This window comes from Physella acuta, unplaced genomic scaffold (genome assembly GCF_028476545.2).
Source record: "Physella acuta isolate Inbredline_101_S28 unplaced genomic scaffold, ASM2847654v3 ptg001283l, whole genome shotgun sequence".
NCBI classification, from domain to species: Eukaryota; Metazoa; Mollusca; class Gastropoda; family Physidae; genus Physella; species Physella acuta.
In genome coordinates this window covers 58,067-80,647 of record NW_026732798.1, presented here as the reverse complement: position 1 = coordinate 80,647, position 22,581 = coordinate 58,067, and the positions used below count along the sequence as shown (strand labels likewise).

The 22,581-nt window shown below is 39.4% G+C and overlaps 1 protein-coding gene across 6 annotated transcripts in view; it reads right to left on the bottom strand.

Moving 5' to 3' along the window:
- LOC131958014 (glycoprotein-N-acetylgalactosamine 3-beta-galactosyltransferase 1-B) overlaps positions 1-22,581 on the bottom strand; it is a 36,311-nt gene that overhangs the window by 11,682 nt on the left and 2,048 nt on the right. The window contains exon 1 of one of the 6 annotated variants that reach the window (XM_059322895.1): positions 16,404-16,572. The exons of 1 other annotated variant lie outside the window; for it this stretch is intronic. Coding sequence is in view for 2 of the 5 variants with exons in the window: in XM_059322893.1 (XP_059178876.1) it covers positions 8,230-8,248 (19 nt within the window). In the remaining 3 variants the exon portion in view is untranslated. Of the gene's footprint in view, positions 1-1,791; positions 1,848-1,929; positions 1,953-5,017; positions 5,084-8,229; positions 8,413-16,403; positions 16,573-22,581 lie in introns of those variants that run through there. 4 more of the 6 variants (XM_059322893.1, XM_059322894.1, XM_059322898.1 and 1 more) reach the window with 4 other exon arrangements.

The following is a 22,581-nucleotide window of genomic DNA, read 5'->3' as shown; positions in this document are numbered from 1 at the left end:
TGAGTAATTTCCGTTGACCGGAAGTAGTAATTTACGCAAAAAACTATTGTAAATTTTAAAAGTATTTGGCGTTCACTTGGTGTGCAATTAATTTGTCTACGAGATTTTATTCTATTTTTAAAACTTTAAGTATTTAAAATGGATTAAAAATCATGACTAAAGCCCGAGTTCCCATCCCCTGTTATTTTATATATGAATATTCGAGAAAGTTTAGGGGAGATCACTCCCGGTTTATTTTAAAGATATTAGAGGTTGTTTTTTTTTTTTTGGTTTCCGATAATAGTCTTTCTCATTTTGTCACGATTGAAGAGTGGTAAACAAAAGAAATGTATTATATCATACGATCAATAAAATTGGACACCTCGTAGGTAACTTTTAAAATGATATGCCGTTTTTTTTTTTGTTTTTTTTTTTGGGTTGGGGGTTATTTTTTTGAGGGGGGGGGGTGGTTAAGGAAAGAGTTGGGGGTTATGAAACTCAAATATTCCCTGCCTACACTACCTGCTGTATTTTGATACAAAGGTTACTCACACACACACACACACACGCACACGCGCAGACTCATTCCCGTCTCCCCCTTCATTGTCGCCCTCCCTCACCCTCTCTGTCTCAGTACCCCTCAAACTCCCCACTCACTCTCCTTCAACTGTCTCCCTCTGCCACACTCCTTCCTTCACTTTTCCCTTCCCTCACCCTCTCCTTCGCTATCTGTGTTTCATTCAGTCGTTTTTTTTTTCTCTGGGTGGGGGAGGGGGATGCTTGAAACTTTCTGGGTGGAGGAGGGCGGATGGACTTGTAAGGTGTAGGCCTATATTTTCTATGAAATTATATCCCCCTCCCGAAGAGATACCTGAAAGAAACTGTTCAGTGTATCACTCCACACACACTTTCTACTCCCTCCCCCCCCCCCCCCCCACCCACTCACACATTGTAACAGTTAATTCAGCCATGTGTTGAAATACTTACGACCCTTATAGGACGTGTTCTTGATTTAACCTTTTATCAATCGACGCTATTTTAACGAATAACAATAACTTCTAGCCGCAACACACCAACTTTTTAATGACAAGTCTGGTGTCTACTATCGTATCTACAAGTGAGAGGAGCTCAGTAAGGATAGCCGTACCCTGTGAACACATACATACCTACTAGGACAAAACATCGGGAATGTGTCTGCGCGCGGCAACAGCTACGTGTATTATCCTGTTATAAATATGGATACACGTCAACACTTTTGACGCAGCATGCATCACGCGTTTCACACACGACGGCGTCAAAACAATCAAGGCTCTATGTAGATTCATACCTTCTAGTATACATGTCTTACAGTTTTTACATGTTTATAGTGTTGACTATAGTCACTAGGCAGGGTTTCTTTCAGGCATCAGTTCACACTTCGGACGCTGCCCACTAGTGTTTTTTCCAGACTTTTTTCTCCGGGGGGGGGGGGCACTTGATATTTTCGTGGGGGGGGGGGACATTTTCCGGGGGGACGGACACTGGTAAAAGTACATGTTTTCTATATAAATTTCATTTTGTTCGGGGATCGGGGGAGGGGGGTGGTGGACGGAGCCCCCCCCCCCCCCCCCCCGAAGAGATGCCTGGAAGAAACTCTGCTACCCACCCCGCTCCCAGAATCACGTTTACCGCCTCCCTTTCTTCCCCCCCCCCCCCCCCTCTATCGAGCGAAATTTACTTTATATACAAAATATATAGGTCTACTTAAAACCGAGTAAAATATCTGAAAGAAACACTGTCAGTAAGTTATAATTGAAAAAAAATTATATTTACGTTTTTATCAGGAATAAGTAGCGCTATGTCAGTTTATTAATAATATTATTAGCATAATCCTCAGTGTAGGCCCAGCACACTTAAGATTGACTAAACATTATGACTGTAATAATAACCGGATTTCAATTCGAGCTTTACCTGTATGCTAATTTTAATGTTACGGCCAGGCTTTGTTCACAACCGCACCACGTGACGGCCCAAGGTGTTGACATACACCTGCCATCTTCTGTCACGGAGATCATATCGGGATCTGTGTAGTGGGATGTGTCGGCTCGTGCAAACACACGTAGCTGGTAGCTCCACGTGTTGTGGGGGGGGGGGGGGGGCTACACGGTGTGGGACCCGACCACCGCTTTATACATCTGGGTGGGGTGGGGTACAATCCACTGATTGGATAATGTAACGGTCGGGGATTTCCGGAATTTTAAGAGTAGGAAGTAACTTAAGGCACAAGCTGAATGAAAAACAATTGTTTTCTATTCTTCTTTTTCTTCGTCGTTCTTAATTTTTTATTTTGGAAAGGATTCCATTTTTTTTTCAACTGACACGTAATATTTAAGAGGGTGACACCAAAGAGAAAAGTAACAAATTGTAATGAGAAAGTCTGCTTTTTCCAATAAGTAATTACTTAAGTGGTGGGGTCGGCGTGGTTGAGTCGGTAAAGCTCATGGTCGCTAAACCGAAAAGTCTCGAGTTCAAACCCTTGAGCAGATGAGGCTCGTTAGCTGGGGACAGCCACTCCTCTAGGAGAGACAACTCCAAAATCAAACAACTGCTGCCTTGCAGTTTGTTCTTGGTTGGACAAAGGCTATGGAAGCAAATCCAAAACGAAAAGCAGGCTGAAATCGGAGTCAGTGGCCTCAATGGCGCATAACCAGTTGACACGTAATCCTTAATTGTGTTGGAAGCATGGTCGAGTCGGCAAAGCTCATGGTTGATAAATTCGAAAAAAATCTCGAGTTCAAACCCTCTGGCAGATAAGGCTCGATCCCTCCCAACACTAAAAATTAAGAACGAAGAAGAAGATCTATTTAAATGTCCAAATATTGCATATAATATTAATTAAACACCATACGTCATAAGCAGGGGCGTCGCTAGGTCGGGTGTCACCCGTTGCGGCACTTAAAAGTGTCACCCCCTCCCTTATTTTTTCTTTGTAAATTTTGCAGTTGTTTTCACTCCCCCCCCCCCCAGGTGAAAACTTTGAAGTGTTCACATTTAATACAATACAATCCAACGTATGTCTAAAAATATTCAAACGTCCAAATATTATTGACAAAACACTGCACGTATAAAGTTATTCAAATACCCAAATAATATTGACAAAACACTACGTATAAAGCTATTCAAATTTGCAAATAATATTGACAAAACACTAAGTATAAAGCTATTCAAATGTCCAAATAATATTGACAAAACACTACCAGTGTTTCTTCCAGACTTTTTTCTCCGGGGGGTAGACTTTCTTCGGGGGGGGGGTGGGGCGGACACTATTAAAAGTATATATTTTCTATATAAATTATATAAATTTCATTTCGTTCGGGGGGGGGGCGGTAAAAAATTGTCGGGGGGGGCTTAGCCGCCCCCCCCCCCCCCGAAGAGATGCCTGAAAGAAACTCAGAACACTACGTATAAAGCTATTCAAATGTTCAAACAATATTGATAAAACACTACGCATACGACTGAGATAAGACATTCACTTGCGTAAAACGTGATTAAAACAAAAGGATTGGGCACGAGAACAGGTAAATACGTGGTAACGCCGTGTGCTGGTTATATTAAGGTAATGTTTGGCTTCCCTGTCTGTATTGCACTGTCTCACACTCCGCACAGCAGAGGCGTAGCGAGGGTGGGGGGGCGGGGGGGGACATATGTCCCCGGGCGCCGACCTTAGGGGGGGCGCCAAATTGACAGTTTGAGGGGGGGTGCAAATGAAAAGTTCGAGGGGGGGGGGGTGCAAATCGAAAGTTTGAGGGGGGGGTGCAAATGAAAAGTTCGAGGGGGGGGGTGCAAATGAAAAGTTCGAGGGGGGGGTGCAAATCGAAAGTTTGAGGGGGGGGTGCAAATGAAAAGTTCGAGGGGGGGGGGTGCAAATCGAAAATTTGCTCCCGAGGGGGGCGCCAAATTGAAAGTATGTCCCCGGGCGCCGGGAAGGGTCGCTACGCCTCTGCCGCACAGTGCTAGTAATCTACGAAGTGTGGGTTGATTGTAAGCGTATATAAGTGTGTGTGGAGGGAGTGAAGGGGAGGGGATTAAGTAAGTTTAATTCCAGATTGGTTATGATTTCATGGAAATGTTATGGATCCAAAAAATATATAATACAAATGAATAAGTAGAACCAAATTAATATACAAATTAATAATATCAATATACAGTGGTGTAGCGAGGTCGGGTGTCACCCGGTGCGGCACTTAATGGTGTCACCCTCCAGAGGCGTAGCGACCCTTCCCGGCGACAAACTTTCAAATTTTCGATTTGCATCCCCCCTCAAGTTTTTCTCTATATATTTTGCTATATTTTGCCTTGGTGTCACCCCCCCTAAATAATGTCACCCGGTGCGGTCCGCACTCCCCTCGCTACGCCCCTGTCAATATATGTGAGTTAAAACTACTTAATAAGTTGTAGAAATGTCATTTGTTTTACAACTACAGTTGTATTAGTTTTTATATGTTACTGATCTACAACATACTCAATTTTTTAAAATGTATATTACAAATAATACTAATATGCTACCCACTGCGTGAATGATTTTATCGAAAGATAAATCATTTCTACAAATGTACAAGTTAACAGATTAAGTCTAGATATTTTTCTAGCTTGCTGTACTTTGAAATGTTTCGGAGCAACGTTAGAATGTGCTTCAAAACGTGTGTTTAAATCTACAGCATTTGGAGCAGTAAGCTGCTGGATTACTTTTACTTCATTAAAGCAACTTCATTATTTCATTTGTTATTGAGATACTTCATAACTTAATGTCTATATTAAAACCGCATCATAAATGTATATGTTACAAAACTATTTCATAACTTCATTTATTACAAAGTTACTTCATTACTTCATGTATTACAAATCACTTCACATATTGGCAATTGGCAAGTTACTTTATTGCGACATGCTAGTTACGATAGTTAATGACAAGTTCAAGGGTCAGGCCAATACGTCATATACACCAAAATGGCGTATTTTCCAAATATTTTTTTACGATAACAAAACTTAAACGACTTACGTCTAAACGCCATATTTCCAGAAAGAAAGAAATATTCGTTAATGAAACGGCGCCACACCGTGTATTTTCCAGCCTTTTCTTGCTGTGAAACAATGACTGGCCCAGCAACTTGTGTCGCAGTATTATGAATGAATCAATAGGGAGCAGATGTTCACTCTGTCATTAACAACTTTATTGTCCGTAAATTGTTTTATAAAACCGATCCATGAAATGGCTTCTTATATGTAAGTATGGCTATGTTTGTTTGTGTTGATCGTTATGTACACGGTAGAGTAACACGCAGCCCTTATGTGTATGTAATTGACTTGAATATTTCAATGTGTTATTGCGTTACAAAAAAATAAATGGATTTTATTCCAGACATTATTTGGATGCTGGTTTATATTTCTGGGTTTTAACCGTGCGGTGATGGAAGTTAAAGGAAATTTTTGGACATGGGATGCGAACAGAGGCGTAGCGAGGGGGGGGGGGGGCGGACCGCACCGGGTGACACCATTTAGGGGGGTGCAAATAGAAAGTTTGAGGGAGGGTGCAAATCGAAAGTTTGAGGGGGGTGCAGGTGCAAATCGAAAGTTTGAGGGGGATGTAAATCGAAAGTTTGAGGAGGGGGGTGCAAATCATTAAGTGCCGCACCGGATGATACCCGACCTCGCTACGCCACTGGGTACGAAATAGCAGGGATAGAGTGCACTACAATCTGTGAGTTTGGCATACAAAAGGAAGATAAGGTGAAGTCTGTGCTCAGTCGCATGTATTTTCCCCTTCATCAAAGCTGGGTGGACTCAATGAGTCAAGGTACCCAATAAAGCTGAGCGGACTCAATGAGTCAAGGTACCCAATAAAGCTGAGCGGACTCAATGAGTCAAGGTAACCAACAAAGCTGAGCGGACTCAATGAGTCAAGGTACCCAACAAAGCTGGGTGGACACAATGAGTCAAGGTACCCAATAAAGCTGAGCGGACTCAATGGATGAAGGTACCCAACAAAGCTGGGTGGACGCAATGAGTCAAGGTACCCAATAAAGCTGAGCGGACTCAATGAGTCAAGGTACCCAACAAAGCTGGGTGGACACAATGAGTCAAGGTACCCAATAAAGCTGAGCGGACTCAATGAGTCAAGGTACCCAACAAAGCTGGGTGGACTCATGAGTCAAGGTACCCAACAAAGCTGAGCGGACTCAATGAGTCAAGGTACCCAACAAAGCTGGGTGGACACAATGAGTCAAGGTACCCAATAAAGCTGAGCGGACTCAATGAGTCAAGGTACCCAACAAAGCTGGGTGGACTCATGAGTCAAGGTACCCAACAAAGCTGAGTGGACTCAATGAGTCAAGGTACCCAACAAAGCTGGGTGGACACAATGAGTCAAGGTACCCAATAAAGCTGAGCGGACTCAATGAGTCAAGGTACCCAACAAAGCTGGGTGGACACAATGAGTCAAGGTACCCAACACTACTGAGTGGACACAATGAGGCGAGGCACACATGAAAGATGGATGCACTTCTAAAGACTCTAGCTGGGAATCAAACGTAACACTTTCGTATCGGTATTATTACGCTCTACTGCTAGACCACACCGTCCCTTACAGTGTTATGCATCCATAATAATAATATGTAGGCCTACATGGATCATCAAATGTATTTCGCAGTGTTGAATATGGTTTGGATGTTAAGCACATTACCTTTGATCGAATTAAACCATCTTTAAGTAGACTACCTTTGGTCGTATGTAAACCATCTTTAAGTTCACTATCTATGGTCGTATGTAAACTGCCTTTATGTAGACTACTTTGATCGTATGTGAACTAACTTTCAGCATGAAGAAAGTTTATTTTAATACATTTCTTTTCATATTGAATGTAATTTAATGGGAACCTTTATAAAAAAATCAAGTTGCGGGAATATGAGAGAGCAGACTGAGGAATTTTAGAAGTCGTTTCGGATTTTTTAAGTTGTTTCGGATTTACTTTTAATGACTTTTTGTTATAACAATCAATCAATATACCTACTCCTGACATAAATGTGTCACATTTTCCAAAATAGAGATCAGCAATAATTTAGACTAAAGTTGTAGACCTCTAGCTGTCAAATGGTTTATCCATAAACTAAAGGGAAACAACTCTATTAATATTTGGGAAGATTTTGAATCAAGCGCTGGAATATTGGGAAGAGGGATGTTACAACATGACGCCATTTTATGTGGGGGGGGGGGGATTTTTGTTAAGATATCGGGCATAAAAATCGGCATAAAATGTACCTCCATTTATGTGCGGCCCCTAAATAGCCGATTCGTTTTTCAGATTGACACCCCACTTGTTCCCCTTAGTGCTGTTCCTGCCTGCCAGCTCACCAAAGGTAATCAAAAGCCATACATGACATCGATTTATTCATTTCTTCGATCGTTAGCTTAAAGATGTATTTTTATGAACATGATTATTTATTATCGATTTTCGACTCTGAAGTTCGTTTTCTTTTCTTCCAATGTTCATTTACTTTATAAATGTCAGTCAGACCCGTGTCCTTATTGCAGGTACATTTTCTAGTCGGTTTCTAATGTAATGAGCTGAAGTATCATCTTGAAGTTCGATGAAGTGGAGTTCGATGGTTGGCCATAAGGGCGATCTACTTGTAAAGTAATGGTCATGTATTATCATGTTTAACCCTTTAAAACGATTGGGGTCCGTATAAGTCTACAGTGAAAGTTAGAGAAGGGTGTCAAATAAGGGTGCAGGTTTGGGTTAGTAGAATAATTTTATTAATAAACAGCCAAGTCAACGGGCCATAGTCAGCGGGCGGGCGGTATGTAGGATAAATATGGATGATGATGTAACTTAGGTAGTGAAGTTGACCTCAAGACCTTCGAGCTCTCTATCGCTTAGGCCACGCCGTACCAAAAAAATGTATACACCACAAAATTTCCAATAAAAATTCCCCATCTTAAAATGTCCCGATCTTCAAAGATTTTATTGTTAGAAAACTCGCTGTTCATGTATATATATATATATATATATATATATATATATATATATATATATATATATATATATATATATATATATATATATATATACATATATATATATATATATACATATATATATATACATATATATATATACGTACATTTACACTAATATAAACAGACATGGATCAAGATTAAGCAGATAAAAGCTATTAAAATATATGATGTTTAATAAATCTACAACACAATTACCTTCTTTAGATTTGGCCATAACGATCAGCTACAAATCCTAGAATGAGTTGAAACGCAGTGTGCCTGCATTTGCCCGGGACTCAAATACGGCTTATTTAACCAGTGGTGGGGTTCACAGAGTGTACAGTAGGCCTACACACGACATGTTTGAGTTGAGTTCGAGTCTTTCAACGGGTTTTTATTAACAGCTAGCCAATTGAAAGGGCAGGAACATTTGACCTAGTAATAGTAAACGGTTGTTCGGAATATAAACCCTAAAGTACTTCAGGAACAAACTGATAAGTGTATAATGTTTACATATGTAAGCCCAGTCACAGGTGCTTGACCTTTAACGGTCCACACTATCCTTACATACACAGTGGGTAAAACATGGAATATAAACTGGCTCGAAAGAATTTGCTCCAATTTATTTTAAATAAATGAAAATAAAGAAGCTCACATTCAATTAACAACGTGTCAATTGAAATTTTGAACAAAAAAATATTCATTCAGCGAATTGAGCTAGACAATAGCGAACACACATAGACTTCCTGTAAACGGACAAAGGTAAGTTACCTGTAGAACAAATCAGACCTTTCGTCTACCCGTGCTGAGATCTGTCTCTTCACCAAGACAGGTGTAAAGGTCTTTGGAATGGGATTTATAATTCACATACTGGCGACAAATCTAGATTTTAATTTAATCAGGCCAATAGGTGTAGGCCTACGGCTATGAAATGTTCTTACTTGACTCGCACTTGCCAGGTAATGTTTTATTTACCATAGACAGGCAAAGAGGGTTGGAGATTTATATATAACCCTACATGTATATATATATATATATATATATATATATATATATATATATATATATGTGTGTGTGTGTGTACGTGTGTGTGTGAGAGAGAGAGAGAGAGAGAGAGAGAGAAAGAGAGAGAGAGGAAGCCATTAGGATTAAATATATTTTTTTCAGAATTTCTTATAGAGGAGGGATGTGTCGAGTCGAGGAATCATCTTGTCCATTTGACTAAAAGTTCGTGCGCAAATGACTTAAGTCATAAAAAAATATTTATTGCTTGTAGAGTACTCTTAAAATGAATATAGTCACCTACCCTGTGAGCACTAGCTCATGGGGTAGCGCAGGGTGATCCACGTTACACGACTATCGGGGCTCCGAAGAACGCCTCTGGTGCAGTTTGACTACTGTTTCATGTAGCACCCCTGACCCCCTAGCAGGGCGACCAATCAGCTGACCAGATGTGTTTACACAGCTGCTGGGGAACTCCTGGTGCCAACCGCACAGTACCGCTGATTCTATCAGAGTGAGATGTATTATTTTATTTTTTTCCATGGATTGTACTATACGATCCTTCCAAAGTTTCATAGCGATCGGATCGATGGTGAAGTAATGTTTAAAAGAAACACAAACAGACAGGCATATTTTCATTTGTATCATTTGTACATAAGAGAGATTTCTCAGTTCTTTCTTTAGCAACATTGTTTTTGATTTGTTTACGTCTTGTTGCGCCCGTGTAAATATAACCTTCAATCAATGTTATTGTTTTTAGCCTGTATTTGTATTTTTTCTTTTAATTAATTTCTTTATTTTTCTTATACCGATTTTACTCAATATATAAACATTTTCTTAATTAATCTGCCCTTGCAAGTTTTTATTCCTGCAGCCCCACCATCTAGACTTTTCATATAATTTTTTTTTATTTTATTATATATAATCAATATTTATAGCACTGTCTTAAAAGTTAACGGGTTACCCGTAATTGATTATTTTGAAAGGCGTCCCTTTATTAAGGGGATCCAAAATTTTGTATTTTTTTTTTTTTTTTTTTTTTTTTTTTTTTTTTTTAATTTTGTATTAAGTGTGTATTACTGCAACCTATTATAGTTGTCACATAACATATTTTTTGACACGTAGAAAATACATTTGGGCAAAGGCAACTGACAGAATGTGAAAAAAATATGGGTTGTTGTTTTTTTTTCCCGGAATGAAGCTGGAGCGAAAACAAATGAAGCAGGGTCGGAGACTGAGCAACGTTTAAGCTAACATTGCTGACCCCGGCGCAGACATGAATAAAAAAATGTCAGACAAATTTCTCGGCTTTAAAACGTGAGTTATTTCCCTGTGTTGGTGGCCGGTTTTAAAAAGTGAGTTACTTCCCTGTGTTGGTGGCATGTTTTAAAAAGTGAGTAACTTCCCTGTGTTGGTGTAACACATTCGGAGCTACACACTTGATACGCTGGCACATCTAGCCTAGGAACCGACTAAAGAAGATAAATATAGTCTGCTCTGTCTGTGTTTCAGTGCAGCGAGTGCATGGGGCCAAGGTTAAACAGCAGACTAGACAGGTCACAGAACGAAGTGAGATAAGAGAGTGAAAAGAAACTATGCAGGAAAAGGTTACTGTGCACTGAAAATATACAGCTTTCTAAAGAAAGAGGAGGGGGTGGGGGCTTTATACTATTCGAAAGGTGTAATATTTACAGTGCAATACATTTTCTTGTACTGTGCCAATGTTTTTCCTAAGTAGGGTAGAGCCATACCAGGTTTGTGGTAGCCTATTTTAGGCATACGAGTCCATAATTATATTTCTGTTTCAGTGGGGTAGCCAGGATCGTCTCAAGGGGGGGGGGGGGGGGGGGGGGGGTTCCAATTTTTACCCGGGGACAAACTTTCGATTTGCACCCCCCCCCCCTCAAACTTTCGATTTGCACCCCCCCCCCCTCAAACTTTTAATTTGCACCCCCCCCCCTCAAACTTTCGATTTGCACCCCCCCCTCATACTTTTTATATATACCGAGGGGTCTATGGGGGGGTTATGACCCCCCCTAACCCCCCCCCCCTGCCTACGCCACTGTTCTGTTTAAATAAATAATTAAAAACATACTCCGTGTATTAAGCTATTTCCCTACGTATTATGGTGCCTTGAATAGGAGAGATGAGTTTTCTTGTTGAATGTTAACATTGGATGGGGTGGGGGTAGTACTATACAGAGGGGGGAGTTGGGTGGGGAAGATGAGGTGTGGTGGTAATGTCCCAGTATGGGTGGATAAAGACACCCGTGGTGGATAAGTACGGTCGGTTTGTGGTGGATAAGTACGGTCAGTGGATAAGTACATTTGTGGATGATAAATACGGTCGGTGGATGAGGACATCCGTGGTGGATAAGTACAACTAATGATGGATAAGTACATCCGTGGTGGATAAGTACACCCGTGGTGGATAAGTACAACTAATGATGGATAAGTACATCCGTGGTGGATAAGTACACCCGTGGTGGATAAGTACAACTAATGATGGATAAGTACATCCGTGGTGGATAAGTACACCCGTGGTGGATAAGTACAACTAATGATGGATAAGTACATCCGTGGTGGATAAGTACACCCGTGGTGGATAAGTACAACTAATGATGGATAAGTACATCCGTGGTGGATAAGTACACCCGTGGTGGATAAGTACAACTAATGATGGATAAGTACATCCGTGGTGGATAAGTACACCCGTGGTGGATAAGTACAACTAATGATGGATAAGTACATCCGTGGTGGATAAGTACACCCGTGGTGGATAAGTACAACTAATGATGGATAAGTACATCCGTGGTGGATAAGTACACCCGTGGTGGATAAGTACAACTAATGATGGATAAGTACATCCGTGGTGGATAAGTACACCCGTGATGGATAAGTACACACAGTGGATCAATATAACTGATGGATAAGTACAATAGGTGGATAAAAACAGACGATGTTAAAAGTAGGTTAAATCGTTGCAAAATTATTTTTTTCTATACCCTTATGCCTACAGCATATCGATTCATTTAATACGGTGTACTCTTTCATTTCTTTTATTTAAAGACCGAACAGGTCTCTTTTATATTTCACTAGTCAATAATGTACATACTTTTATGTGCAACTGGTGGTATTGATTCAAGTTTAAAAAACAGGGTTAGAACTGTAATCGGGGTCATTTAATTTGAATGTGGTTGAAGGCTTGGCTATGCTAAGTGTTGGGGAGGGTGAGATTATAGTATTGGCTGCTGCGTGTGAGAAAGTGTCGAATCTACGATACTAAATAACACAAAACAACGCCTCGTTTGTAAATAATCCTACAAAATACTAGTATTGCTTTATAAAACGCGACAAACGGGCGTTTCGGGGATTTCCTAATTTGCATAATTATTACCACAGTAAAACCAGGCCGGCTACAGATGTTCATGCTTCAGTTAGGCTGTGAGTGTAGCCTAACAACATTCATGTTTAAGACCGTCAAATGAGACCTTGCTAAAACAAACATTCAGTATACACAACAGGGAAATAGCTGCACTTCTACTGAGTAAATAATTGAACGGATTTAGAACAATGCAGCCGTCTAAATAGACATCAAATTACAATAGCAAACGTAAATAATTAAACAAAACCGATATCTGAAACTCTTGTTTACTTTAATTACATGTAGATCTATAGCTTAAACATAACTAGCTCTGTACTTCAGAGTGGTGTGTAAGGAAATAATGAGTTTCCAAGTGTGTTGTTATACTAAGGAATGGTGGATTTCTAAATGTGTTGTGTTATACTAAGGAATGGTGGGTTTCTAAATGTGTTGTGTTATACAAAGGAATGGTGGATTTTTAAAGGAATGGTGGGTTTCTAAATGTGTGTTGAATGCTAATGAAAGTTGGGCTTTGTGTTGTTTGATGATAAATAATGTTGTTAATTTAATTACAATAGCTAGGAACCAAAACTAACCACCTTATAACCTAGTCCCATATACAACATTACCACTCTGTCCTAACCAAACACTTTATATAAGCCCATCACGCTACCATCGTGTGATTTACTAAAATTGTATGCATCGATTTTAGCAAGCCCATGTTAATTAAACCAACCATTTCGCAACACTAAAATATAAATTGCATGCTTTTCGCTTATCGATTTACAATAAATCGTTTACACAACAACAAAAAAACCAACACATTGAAACTTTCTCTGATTCTTGATCTGACTTGAAATTAAAACTCCGTTCATGGTTTTAAAAAAATTCACAGCAATTTTTTTTTTCAAATCGTTTCTCTTACGACCGGAACTAACTGGGTTACATAAAGCCATTAAAGGCTTAAACTTAAAGCTGAATATATTGCCTACATCAACTTTAAACGCCAATCTACAACAGCATTTTTTTTTTACAATTTCTAGGCTTAACAGTACAGGCAGTAACGTGCACACTTCCGTTTGATTTAGCACATCTAATCTGTCCAGGCTGAAGGATTTATTGTTGAAGTAACATTAGCGGAGGTTAGGCGCAAGGTCAGACATTAACACAATGTAACAGATGTAGGCCTTTTGTAGGGCCCGTAAGTCTCCAATATAACAAACATGTGTCTAGAGTGGCTAGATCCAGGTGGTGTGAGCGAACGTTCCTGGCATCAAACTGGGCCAGTTAAGCTTTGGTTCTCGTATTTCAGAGACTGTCCCTCATGTGTTTTTTTTAAAACTATAACAGGCCCGCTTGTGAAGGAAAATAAATTCTAATTTCTCGCGCTAAACAAGCTGTTTTTTAGGCCAGCCCGTACGACTACGGGGCAAATAAAATGTTCAGGGCTTATAAGTATCACATAATATTATGTATTTGTTTTAACTGTTGGTTTCTGTCTACGAACTAAGCACGGTACAGCATGACAAGAAACATGGGCGTTAACCAGAGCCGTAGCGAACCATTGCGGCGCCAGGGGCGAACTATCAACTTTGCGCCCCCCAGAGATTTGTTAAAATTTTTAAGGAATACGAGAAAGTAAAAAAAAAGGAATTACTAAGAGCTGTTATCCACTACTGCAATTTTTCGGTTTAGTGTCAGCCCTCCCCCACCGATCTTTGATGGTACCACTCAGTGCACCCCCCCCTCTCCCCATCAGCCCGTCTTTGCAGTCTATATATTATAATTTGGCTACTTAGACCCAACATTCAACTAGCGCACTCGATAGTTTAAAGAGAAATATATAACTGCAAAAATATTCCGTCAGGATTAAACAAAAAAAATCTTTTTTTGAGTCGTTAAAATTGTCGATTTTTTGCATCTTGACTTTCACGCATTCACAAGCGTCCTCTTGAGTCCCGACGTAAGCCCTCTAACGGGCTAGTGATGGATGTGTAGTGTTGGCTAACAAGCGACAAGGTGTGTACTTGGTCTAAAATGAGCACACAGGTCATTGTACACATATGTGAACTAGGACATCCGGGCACAGGCTGGGTTTTATTTAACACTGCCAAACACGACCATAACTCACCGTATTTGGCTGAGTTATTAATAACACATTCTATTTATAGTATGTGTAGTCTACTATCAACTTAATATAAACAGTCAAAATACAAAAATAGTTAATATAAAAAAATTGTAGTAGAAATTTTGGTTACAAATTACAAAAAAAATATATCCTACTAATAGTAATATAGCGATACGATGGCTTTGTCGGAAGGTAGAGCTTACGATTGCTAGCCCAAAAGGATCTATATCGGATCCCGGGCTCAAAATTTAAAATCTGAAAAAAAATATAAATTATTTTTAAAATTCAGTTAGCTATACATGTTTTTAAATTGTGACTGCTGCTTCATTGGATATTTTAAAAGCGCGATCAAATTTAGAACACTTTATTTTTGTCCAAAACACATGTAATCACACGAGAAATCGAGTAAATGATTGGTCGAATATGTGACATGTATCGAATTCAGACAACTGGCACGAGTCAATAGGGGCCCCTCAGGCTTTAGTGCCTAGTGAAGAGATCAGTCGTAGTGCTGACCTAACAGTCCTTACATGCGATTTGTCCGACATTCATTAGGGATATGAAACAGTAAAATATCTCTACTCCGCTAATTAATATTATAATCTTTTTAATCAAATTAGGCAGTAACACAATAACAATCTTATAATTCAAATTTCGCAATAAAACACAATAACAAAAATATGCTGAGTATCTCCTACTTTTAACTTCCCGCTGTTCTAGTGCTGTTGAGATGGGGGGGGGGGGGTGGGCTTTGGTCTGTATCTATCTATCTATATATATTTGAAATTTGAATATATATATATATATATATATATATATATATATATATATATATATATATATATATATATATATATATATATATATATATACATATATATATATATATATATATATATATATATATATATATATATATATATATATATATATATATATATATCGTTCATTTCCATGAAAAGGGAGACTACTCAAAGGCTAAATCCACATATAGATCTAGATGCTTCTTGTCTGAGTGTCGACGACCATTATTAGCTATATTTGTGATCTAGTCATGATGTGTTATAGTTATAGTAGTGGTGTGATTTAGTAGTGGTCTGATATAAAAAAGGATATTGCAATTATGTGATCTATAAAAGATGTGATTTAGTAAGGATGTGGCATGATGTGACATAATGTGATATAGTGATGTTGTGTTCTAATGATGTGATATAGTAGTGATTTGATCTAATAATGATATGATATAGCAATAGTGTGATATGAAGCGATCTAGTAATGATGTTTCTAGTGTGGATGTAATATAGTAATGATGGGATCTAGATCTAGAAATGATGTGATCTAGTACGGTGTGTAAAGATGTAATATAATGATGATGTTATTTAGTAATGATGTGGTCTAGCTAGTAAGGATGTATCTAAATCTAGTAATGAAGTAATCTAAGAACATCTATAATTTGTGTAAACTCATACCAAACATTATGTATGAATTGTTCTTTGAGCTGTATTTAGAGTTGCTCGCGATCTTTTAGTAAAATAAAGTTAATGAGTCAGTCAACCATGAAACATTAACTGAGCTAAAGACCTTTATTGCAATTTTGCGATGAAAGGAGATATCAGTAATCTAAGTCTTTTTAAATACAGGACTAAATAAACTAAATTTTCTTGGATGTGTGTTATCTAGATCGACATGAGTTAGGGCTAGAGTTTGAAACACGACCTAGAACTAGATAGCAGATAATATCTTACAGTATAGATCAAGATCCTTTTTGACACTCTTTGCTTATACAAAGACTATAATAGACATTCGATAATTTTTTTTAAATAACACAGTGTATTCGACTTTTAAGAAAAATTAACAGTAATTGCAATATAAGATTAAACAAAATATATTAAATTACCTTCGTGTAATAATTAAAATTAGACCAATTAGGCCTATCCTTAGAGAAAACACAACAGCGCTACATTCCGACACTTTTCAGTTTGAAAACGCCAAGTACACTCAAGCGATAGCGGCCGTCACGTTAAGGGGCAGCTACTCCAAAGCTCGTTCGCTCTTGTTTGCTGTCGGCCCGATTACGTTCCCTGATTCAGTGTTTCTTTTTCTTGTGATGGGGGGCGGAGCTGGAAAGGTGATCGTTACGCTTACGCCTACACTTTTTTTTTAAAATCTTGCTAAAGGGAGATAAGGCCTAAAACTTTTTTTTCCAACTGGGTTGAGTTTCAAGACAGTGACAACAAGAAGCAATGAAACAATTAAAGAAAGCTAAAAATTGTTTCTAAAAAATATTTATTATTACCGACTAATTGCCGTGAAGGGAATCTTCTATTACAATTTACATGTATCTGTCAGATTAGCTGATGTTTTCTCAAACAAAATGTCTTTTTTAGAACGTGTAACAGATAGTTAGGAGAGTTCTTGTATTTCACTCTGCCCCCACCCCTCACCCCCCCCTCTCCAAACCCCTCTTCCAAATCTCGTTAGTCACAATAATTGGTGTATTCTCTGCTTATCTGACGTGGTTCCTTTCCGCGACAAAGTTCCGGGAGAGAGAATAGACAAGATGTAGCTGTATGATATGCAGTCCTTGTTTTAATTAAAACCTAGCAACACGGTGTACAATCTGTTGTTTTTTACAGCTCCACTCCTACACAACAGGCCTATCCTAAATTTTAAAACGAATCTAATTAATTACTCCCTTGAATATCCCTCTGTGATGAAATACTTACGTTAGGGTTGGGAAGAGGGGGGAGGGGGTAATCCAAAAATGACGTCATCCGACTAATGAGCAGGGGTTGTTCAAACTGTTGTGACCACGTATGCCAATAGGGGGATACGGGTCCTCTGTTATAGATGGCCAATTAGGTTAAACTAATTGAATGTTTACCACAATTAGGTTTAACTAATTGAATGTTTACCACGACCAGTACAAAGACAACGACTGCATAATTATCACAGGGCACCATCAAGAAAAAATGTGTTAAAATAGTTATATTAAATTTAAAAACAGTCTAAACTAAGCCAGTTATATATTAAATGTGTTAATCTTTATTTATTCTTTATATATATATATATATATATATATATATATATATATATATATATATATATATATATATATATATCGAGAGAGAGAGAGAGAGAAAGAGACAATATACATATTGCTCTGCGATACGTATAGCAACAACACACAGCGTTCTGGATGAGCAGAGTGAGTTGTTGCCCCTGGCAGCTGTTGTCTAATCACTCAGGCTATGCAGGTGTTGTCGGTGGATGTGTATTTTGGTACGCTCCAGTGGCGTGTTTAATCATTTAATCAATGATGGTGTGGTAGTGGTAGGGGTGGGGTGTTACCTGTCTGTGTTGGTGTTGGATGGTAGTTTGTATTTGGGGTGATGGTCTCACACTCTCATACTTCCACACATAACGAATGGACGGATGGGTGGATGGATGGGTGGATGGATGGATGGATGGATGGATGGATGGATGGACCCACGGACGGACCCACGGACGGACGGACGGACGGACGGACGGACGGATGGACGGACGGATGGACGGATGGACGGACGGATGGACGGATGGACGGACGGATGGACGGACGGACGGACGGATGGACGGATGGACGGATGGACGGATGGACGGATGGACGGATGGATGGATGGATGGATGGATGGACGGACGGATGGACGGACGGACGGATGGACGGATGGACGGACGGACGGATGGACGGATGGACGGATGGACGGATGGACGGATGGAGGGATGGATGGATGGATGGATGGATGGATGGATGGATGGATGGACGGATGGATGGACGGATGGATGGACGGATGGATGGATGGATGGATGGATGGATGGATAGAGGGATGGATGGATGGATGGATGGATGGATGGATGGATGGATGGATGGATGGATGGATGGATGGATGGATGGATGGATGGATGGATGGATGGATGGATGGATGGATGGATGGATGGATGGATGGATGGATGGATGGATGGATGGATGGATGGATGGATGGATGGATGGATGGATGGATGGATGGATGGATGGATGGATGGATGGATGGATGGATGGATGGATGGATGGATGGATGGATGGATGGATGGATGGATGGATGGATGGATGGATGGATGGATGGATGGATGGATGGATGGATGGATGGATGGATGGATGGATGGATGGATGGATGGATGGATGGATGGATGGATGGATGGATGGATGGATGGATGGATGGATGGATGGATGGATGGATGGATGGATGGATGGATGGATGGATGGATGGATGGATGGATGGATGGATGGATGGATGGATGGATGGATGGATGGATGGATGGATGGATGGATGGATGGATGGATGGATGGATGGATGGATGGATGGATGGATGGATGGATGGATGGATGGATGGATGGATGGATGGATGGATGGATGGATGGACGCAAAGAATGGTGAAAGGACGGAAGCAAAAAACAACAATTGATTAATTGATTTGCTGATTCGTTGATAGAGTGATTGATTAATTGATTGCTTAGTAAATAAATCTACCACTCTAAATATATTAATACCATTATAAATACACTACAATTTTTCTTTCCAATTCAAATCTTACTTAACTACAGGCAATGAGTGTCAAGAATGAAATATCCTATTTACACAACACGAACTATGGCCGTGTTAAAGTCCACATGAGAAGATTGTGTCCCCTGATAAGCTTGTGTAGAAATCTCTTACCCCCCTTGTCGATATCTGAACGACAGTAAACAATCTTTGCGCTTTATCCTTGCGTGTATAGGACGTTCAAACAATGGCTATGCTAACGTTTAGCGTTAACAAACATTCAAGGCGTCATCGTTGGCAACAAATAGCTTGTCACTCTGCCCTCACACACACCATATACGCCCACGCATACATACATACATAGACATATATCTAAGTGTTGTACGAATCATTTATATTTTTTCAATAAATTAGTATTAATAAGAAGAAAAAATTGAACTATTTCCATTCATATTGAACAAGCCTTCATTACATCACAACAAGAAAGCGGGATACACCTTGCTGTATGTAGTTGTTTGAACACTAATCGCAAGCTGATGACCATTCATTACACTCAACCCCCTCTCACCCCCCTTTCCAATTTCTAGCTAGACACTATGTGTTACAGCATGTGAAGCATATGAAGCATGTGAAGTATGTGAAGTATGTGAAGTATGTGAAGCATGTGAAGTATGTGAAGCACGTGAAGCGTGTGATGTATGTGAAGTATGTGAAGAATATGAAGCACGTGAAGAATTTACAGTATTGAAGTATGTGAAGTATGTGAAGCATATGAAGCATGTGAAGCATGTGAAGCATATGAAGCATATGAAGCATGTGAAGTATGTGAAGTATGTGAAGCATGTCAAGCATGTGAAATATGTGAAGCATGTGAAGTATGTGAAGCATGTGAAATATGTGAAGCATGTGAAATATGTGAAGCATGTGAAGTATGTGAAGTATGTGAAGCATGTGAAGCATGTGAAATATGTGAAGCATGTGAAGTATGTGAAGTATGTGAAACAAGTGAACTATGTGAAGCATGTCCTGATCAGCAAACGAGAGTAAACATTTTCAGACGACTATACACAAACTTAAATCCTTATAACCTTTCAAGAGGCGTTTCAAATCTTTTGAGGTCATGTGCATATTAAAATTGTTCGGAAAAATACGTTTAATAAAAGAACATATTTCAACAGTGTGGAAAAATATTTGAAGACCATGTTCATATTTTACCAGTGGGAAAAATATTTTAAAGACATGTTCATATTTTACCAGAGTGGAGTGGAAAAATATTTGAAGACCATGTTCATATTTCAACAGTGGGGAAAATTTTAAGGAAATGATAATATTTTACCAGTGAGGGAAACTTCGAATTTCAATGTTCATATTTCAACAATATGCCAAGTTCATTTTTAAATTATATTTAAAGATATTCTTTATAACTTTCAATTGTTTGTGCATATACTGTTTACATAATTGTATCGAGTGATTAATTTAAATTCATGATTATTTTTGAGGCAGCTAGACACACCTTTAAAACATGTTACATTTTTTTTATCCTAGTTAAGAATGTTTCAGGCCTACCCTTAGTTCTACAGCAGGGGTCTCCAAACTTTTCAGCCCGAGGGCCGCATTAACTATCATATATCAGTTCGGGGGCCAGAGTTTCTTCCAGGCACCTCTTCGATATGGCGGAGCCCCCCCCCCCCCCCCGACGAAATATAATTTATATAGAAATATATACAAATTTCAAGTTCCTTCCTCCCCCTCCCCGGATAAAAAAGTCTGAAAGAAACACTGTCGACAACTCACTCGAGGTACACAGGATTCAGTACACTGCTAATGTCCACTATTTAGCACACAAAGCTTGCTGGGGAATAATACAGTGCAAGAACATTGGTTTTATAATGTTTTTTTCTCATCCGCGTGTCCAACCAAGCCTTTCTTAATGCCACTTATGTTAGTCCAGTCAAAGTTATAATCAGCTATTCCCTTTTTAACTGATTGAATATATCATCTCCGGTAACAGAGCCACAAATGCTATTTAGGCAAGCCAGCTCTTGTGTTATGTCCATGTTTTTATCCACACCTCTAATGAACACAAACAGAGGTGGAACAGCTGCCCAGCGACTCATCCATTGCAATTGAAAAATGGCGAAACTTGCTTGCATTTTTCGCTATTTGAGTCACAATGTTTTCACCAATGTCTGCAACACGGCGGGCAATGGTATTTGCACCCAAAGCTATATTTTCAATTTTTTTCAATTTTCTGGGCAAAGTTCCACAGCCACCTCCAACAAACAATTTTTCCGTGAACAAAAAGATCTCCGCGGGCCGGATGAGAGGACCTCGCGGGCCGCATCCGGCCCGCGGGCCGTAGTTTGGAGACCCCTGTTCTACAGTATAAAAAAACAAAAATTTGTAGGCCAGTTCACACCAGTTATTTACCAAGCATACATTTATTTTTTAGGCTGTTTATGTTGGGATTATCTTGTAGCTTAAGCTTCAGATTTGATCGTATTGTTTCCTTCTGTTAGCGATTAAGTTAGGATTGTCCAGATGAATGAAGAATATCAATGTCGAAATGTTGAACTTTACATTGTACAATCTTTGTGATTTGAAGGGGTGGGGTAGTGAGTAAGTGTACACTTTCGAACCTTACGGTCCATGGGGCAGGTGAAGTAGAGTTAAACTGTGTCAGTGACCTCGACAGACAGTATGGACAGCACTATGCCCAGACGAATTACTTTCTCTAACGTGAGTTGGGTACCCATTAGAGCTGGGTCCGGACTCAAGCAACGGTTTCGAACTCGAGACTTTTAGCAGTCAAACACACTACCCTTCGACCACACTGTGTCATAAATTCGAGCGGAGTATGGGATTCGATCTCAGCATATTTGGAAAGAGGAAAACTGGGGTGTTTCGAAACAGAAAATGTTCAAATATTTTGCCAACCTTGTAGTATGGTCCCAGAAAATCTGAACCTTACAATCCCGCACCTTACACCAACAGCCGCAGATGGTACTCCGGCACCCCACTCAGAGTTTGCAAATCTGGTTACAACCGTTCATCTGCGGTGTTGGCTCTGTATGAATCTTCCGACTTAATACATTTTACGAACGAAAATATAAAAGAATTCTTGCCAGGATAATGAACTTATTAATTTACAAAAAGTTTGTTGGCGTATTGCATTATCTGCATTTGTTTGTCCTTTTGTCTAAATTCACCATACAATGTCATTAGTTGAAGTTATGCTAAGGTCACCACTTGGTAAAAATTTGCCATATATTCACCAGTATCTAGCTTACCTACATTTAGAGGCTGAGTTGCATACAACAATGCCTATGTCAACCACTTATGCCTTATTAATACTATTCTCGAACAACTATCACTAAATTGTCTATACCTTTACATTCTTATCACTAGCATTTCAAAATATTGCTAGCAGCCATTGTTCTTTACGCCTCTCTCCGAGTATAGTCCGCTATTGTCCTCGTCCGAGCGAAATAGAAAAAAAAAATCCAAGAAGAAATCTTC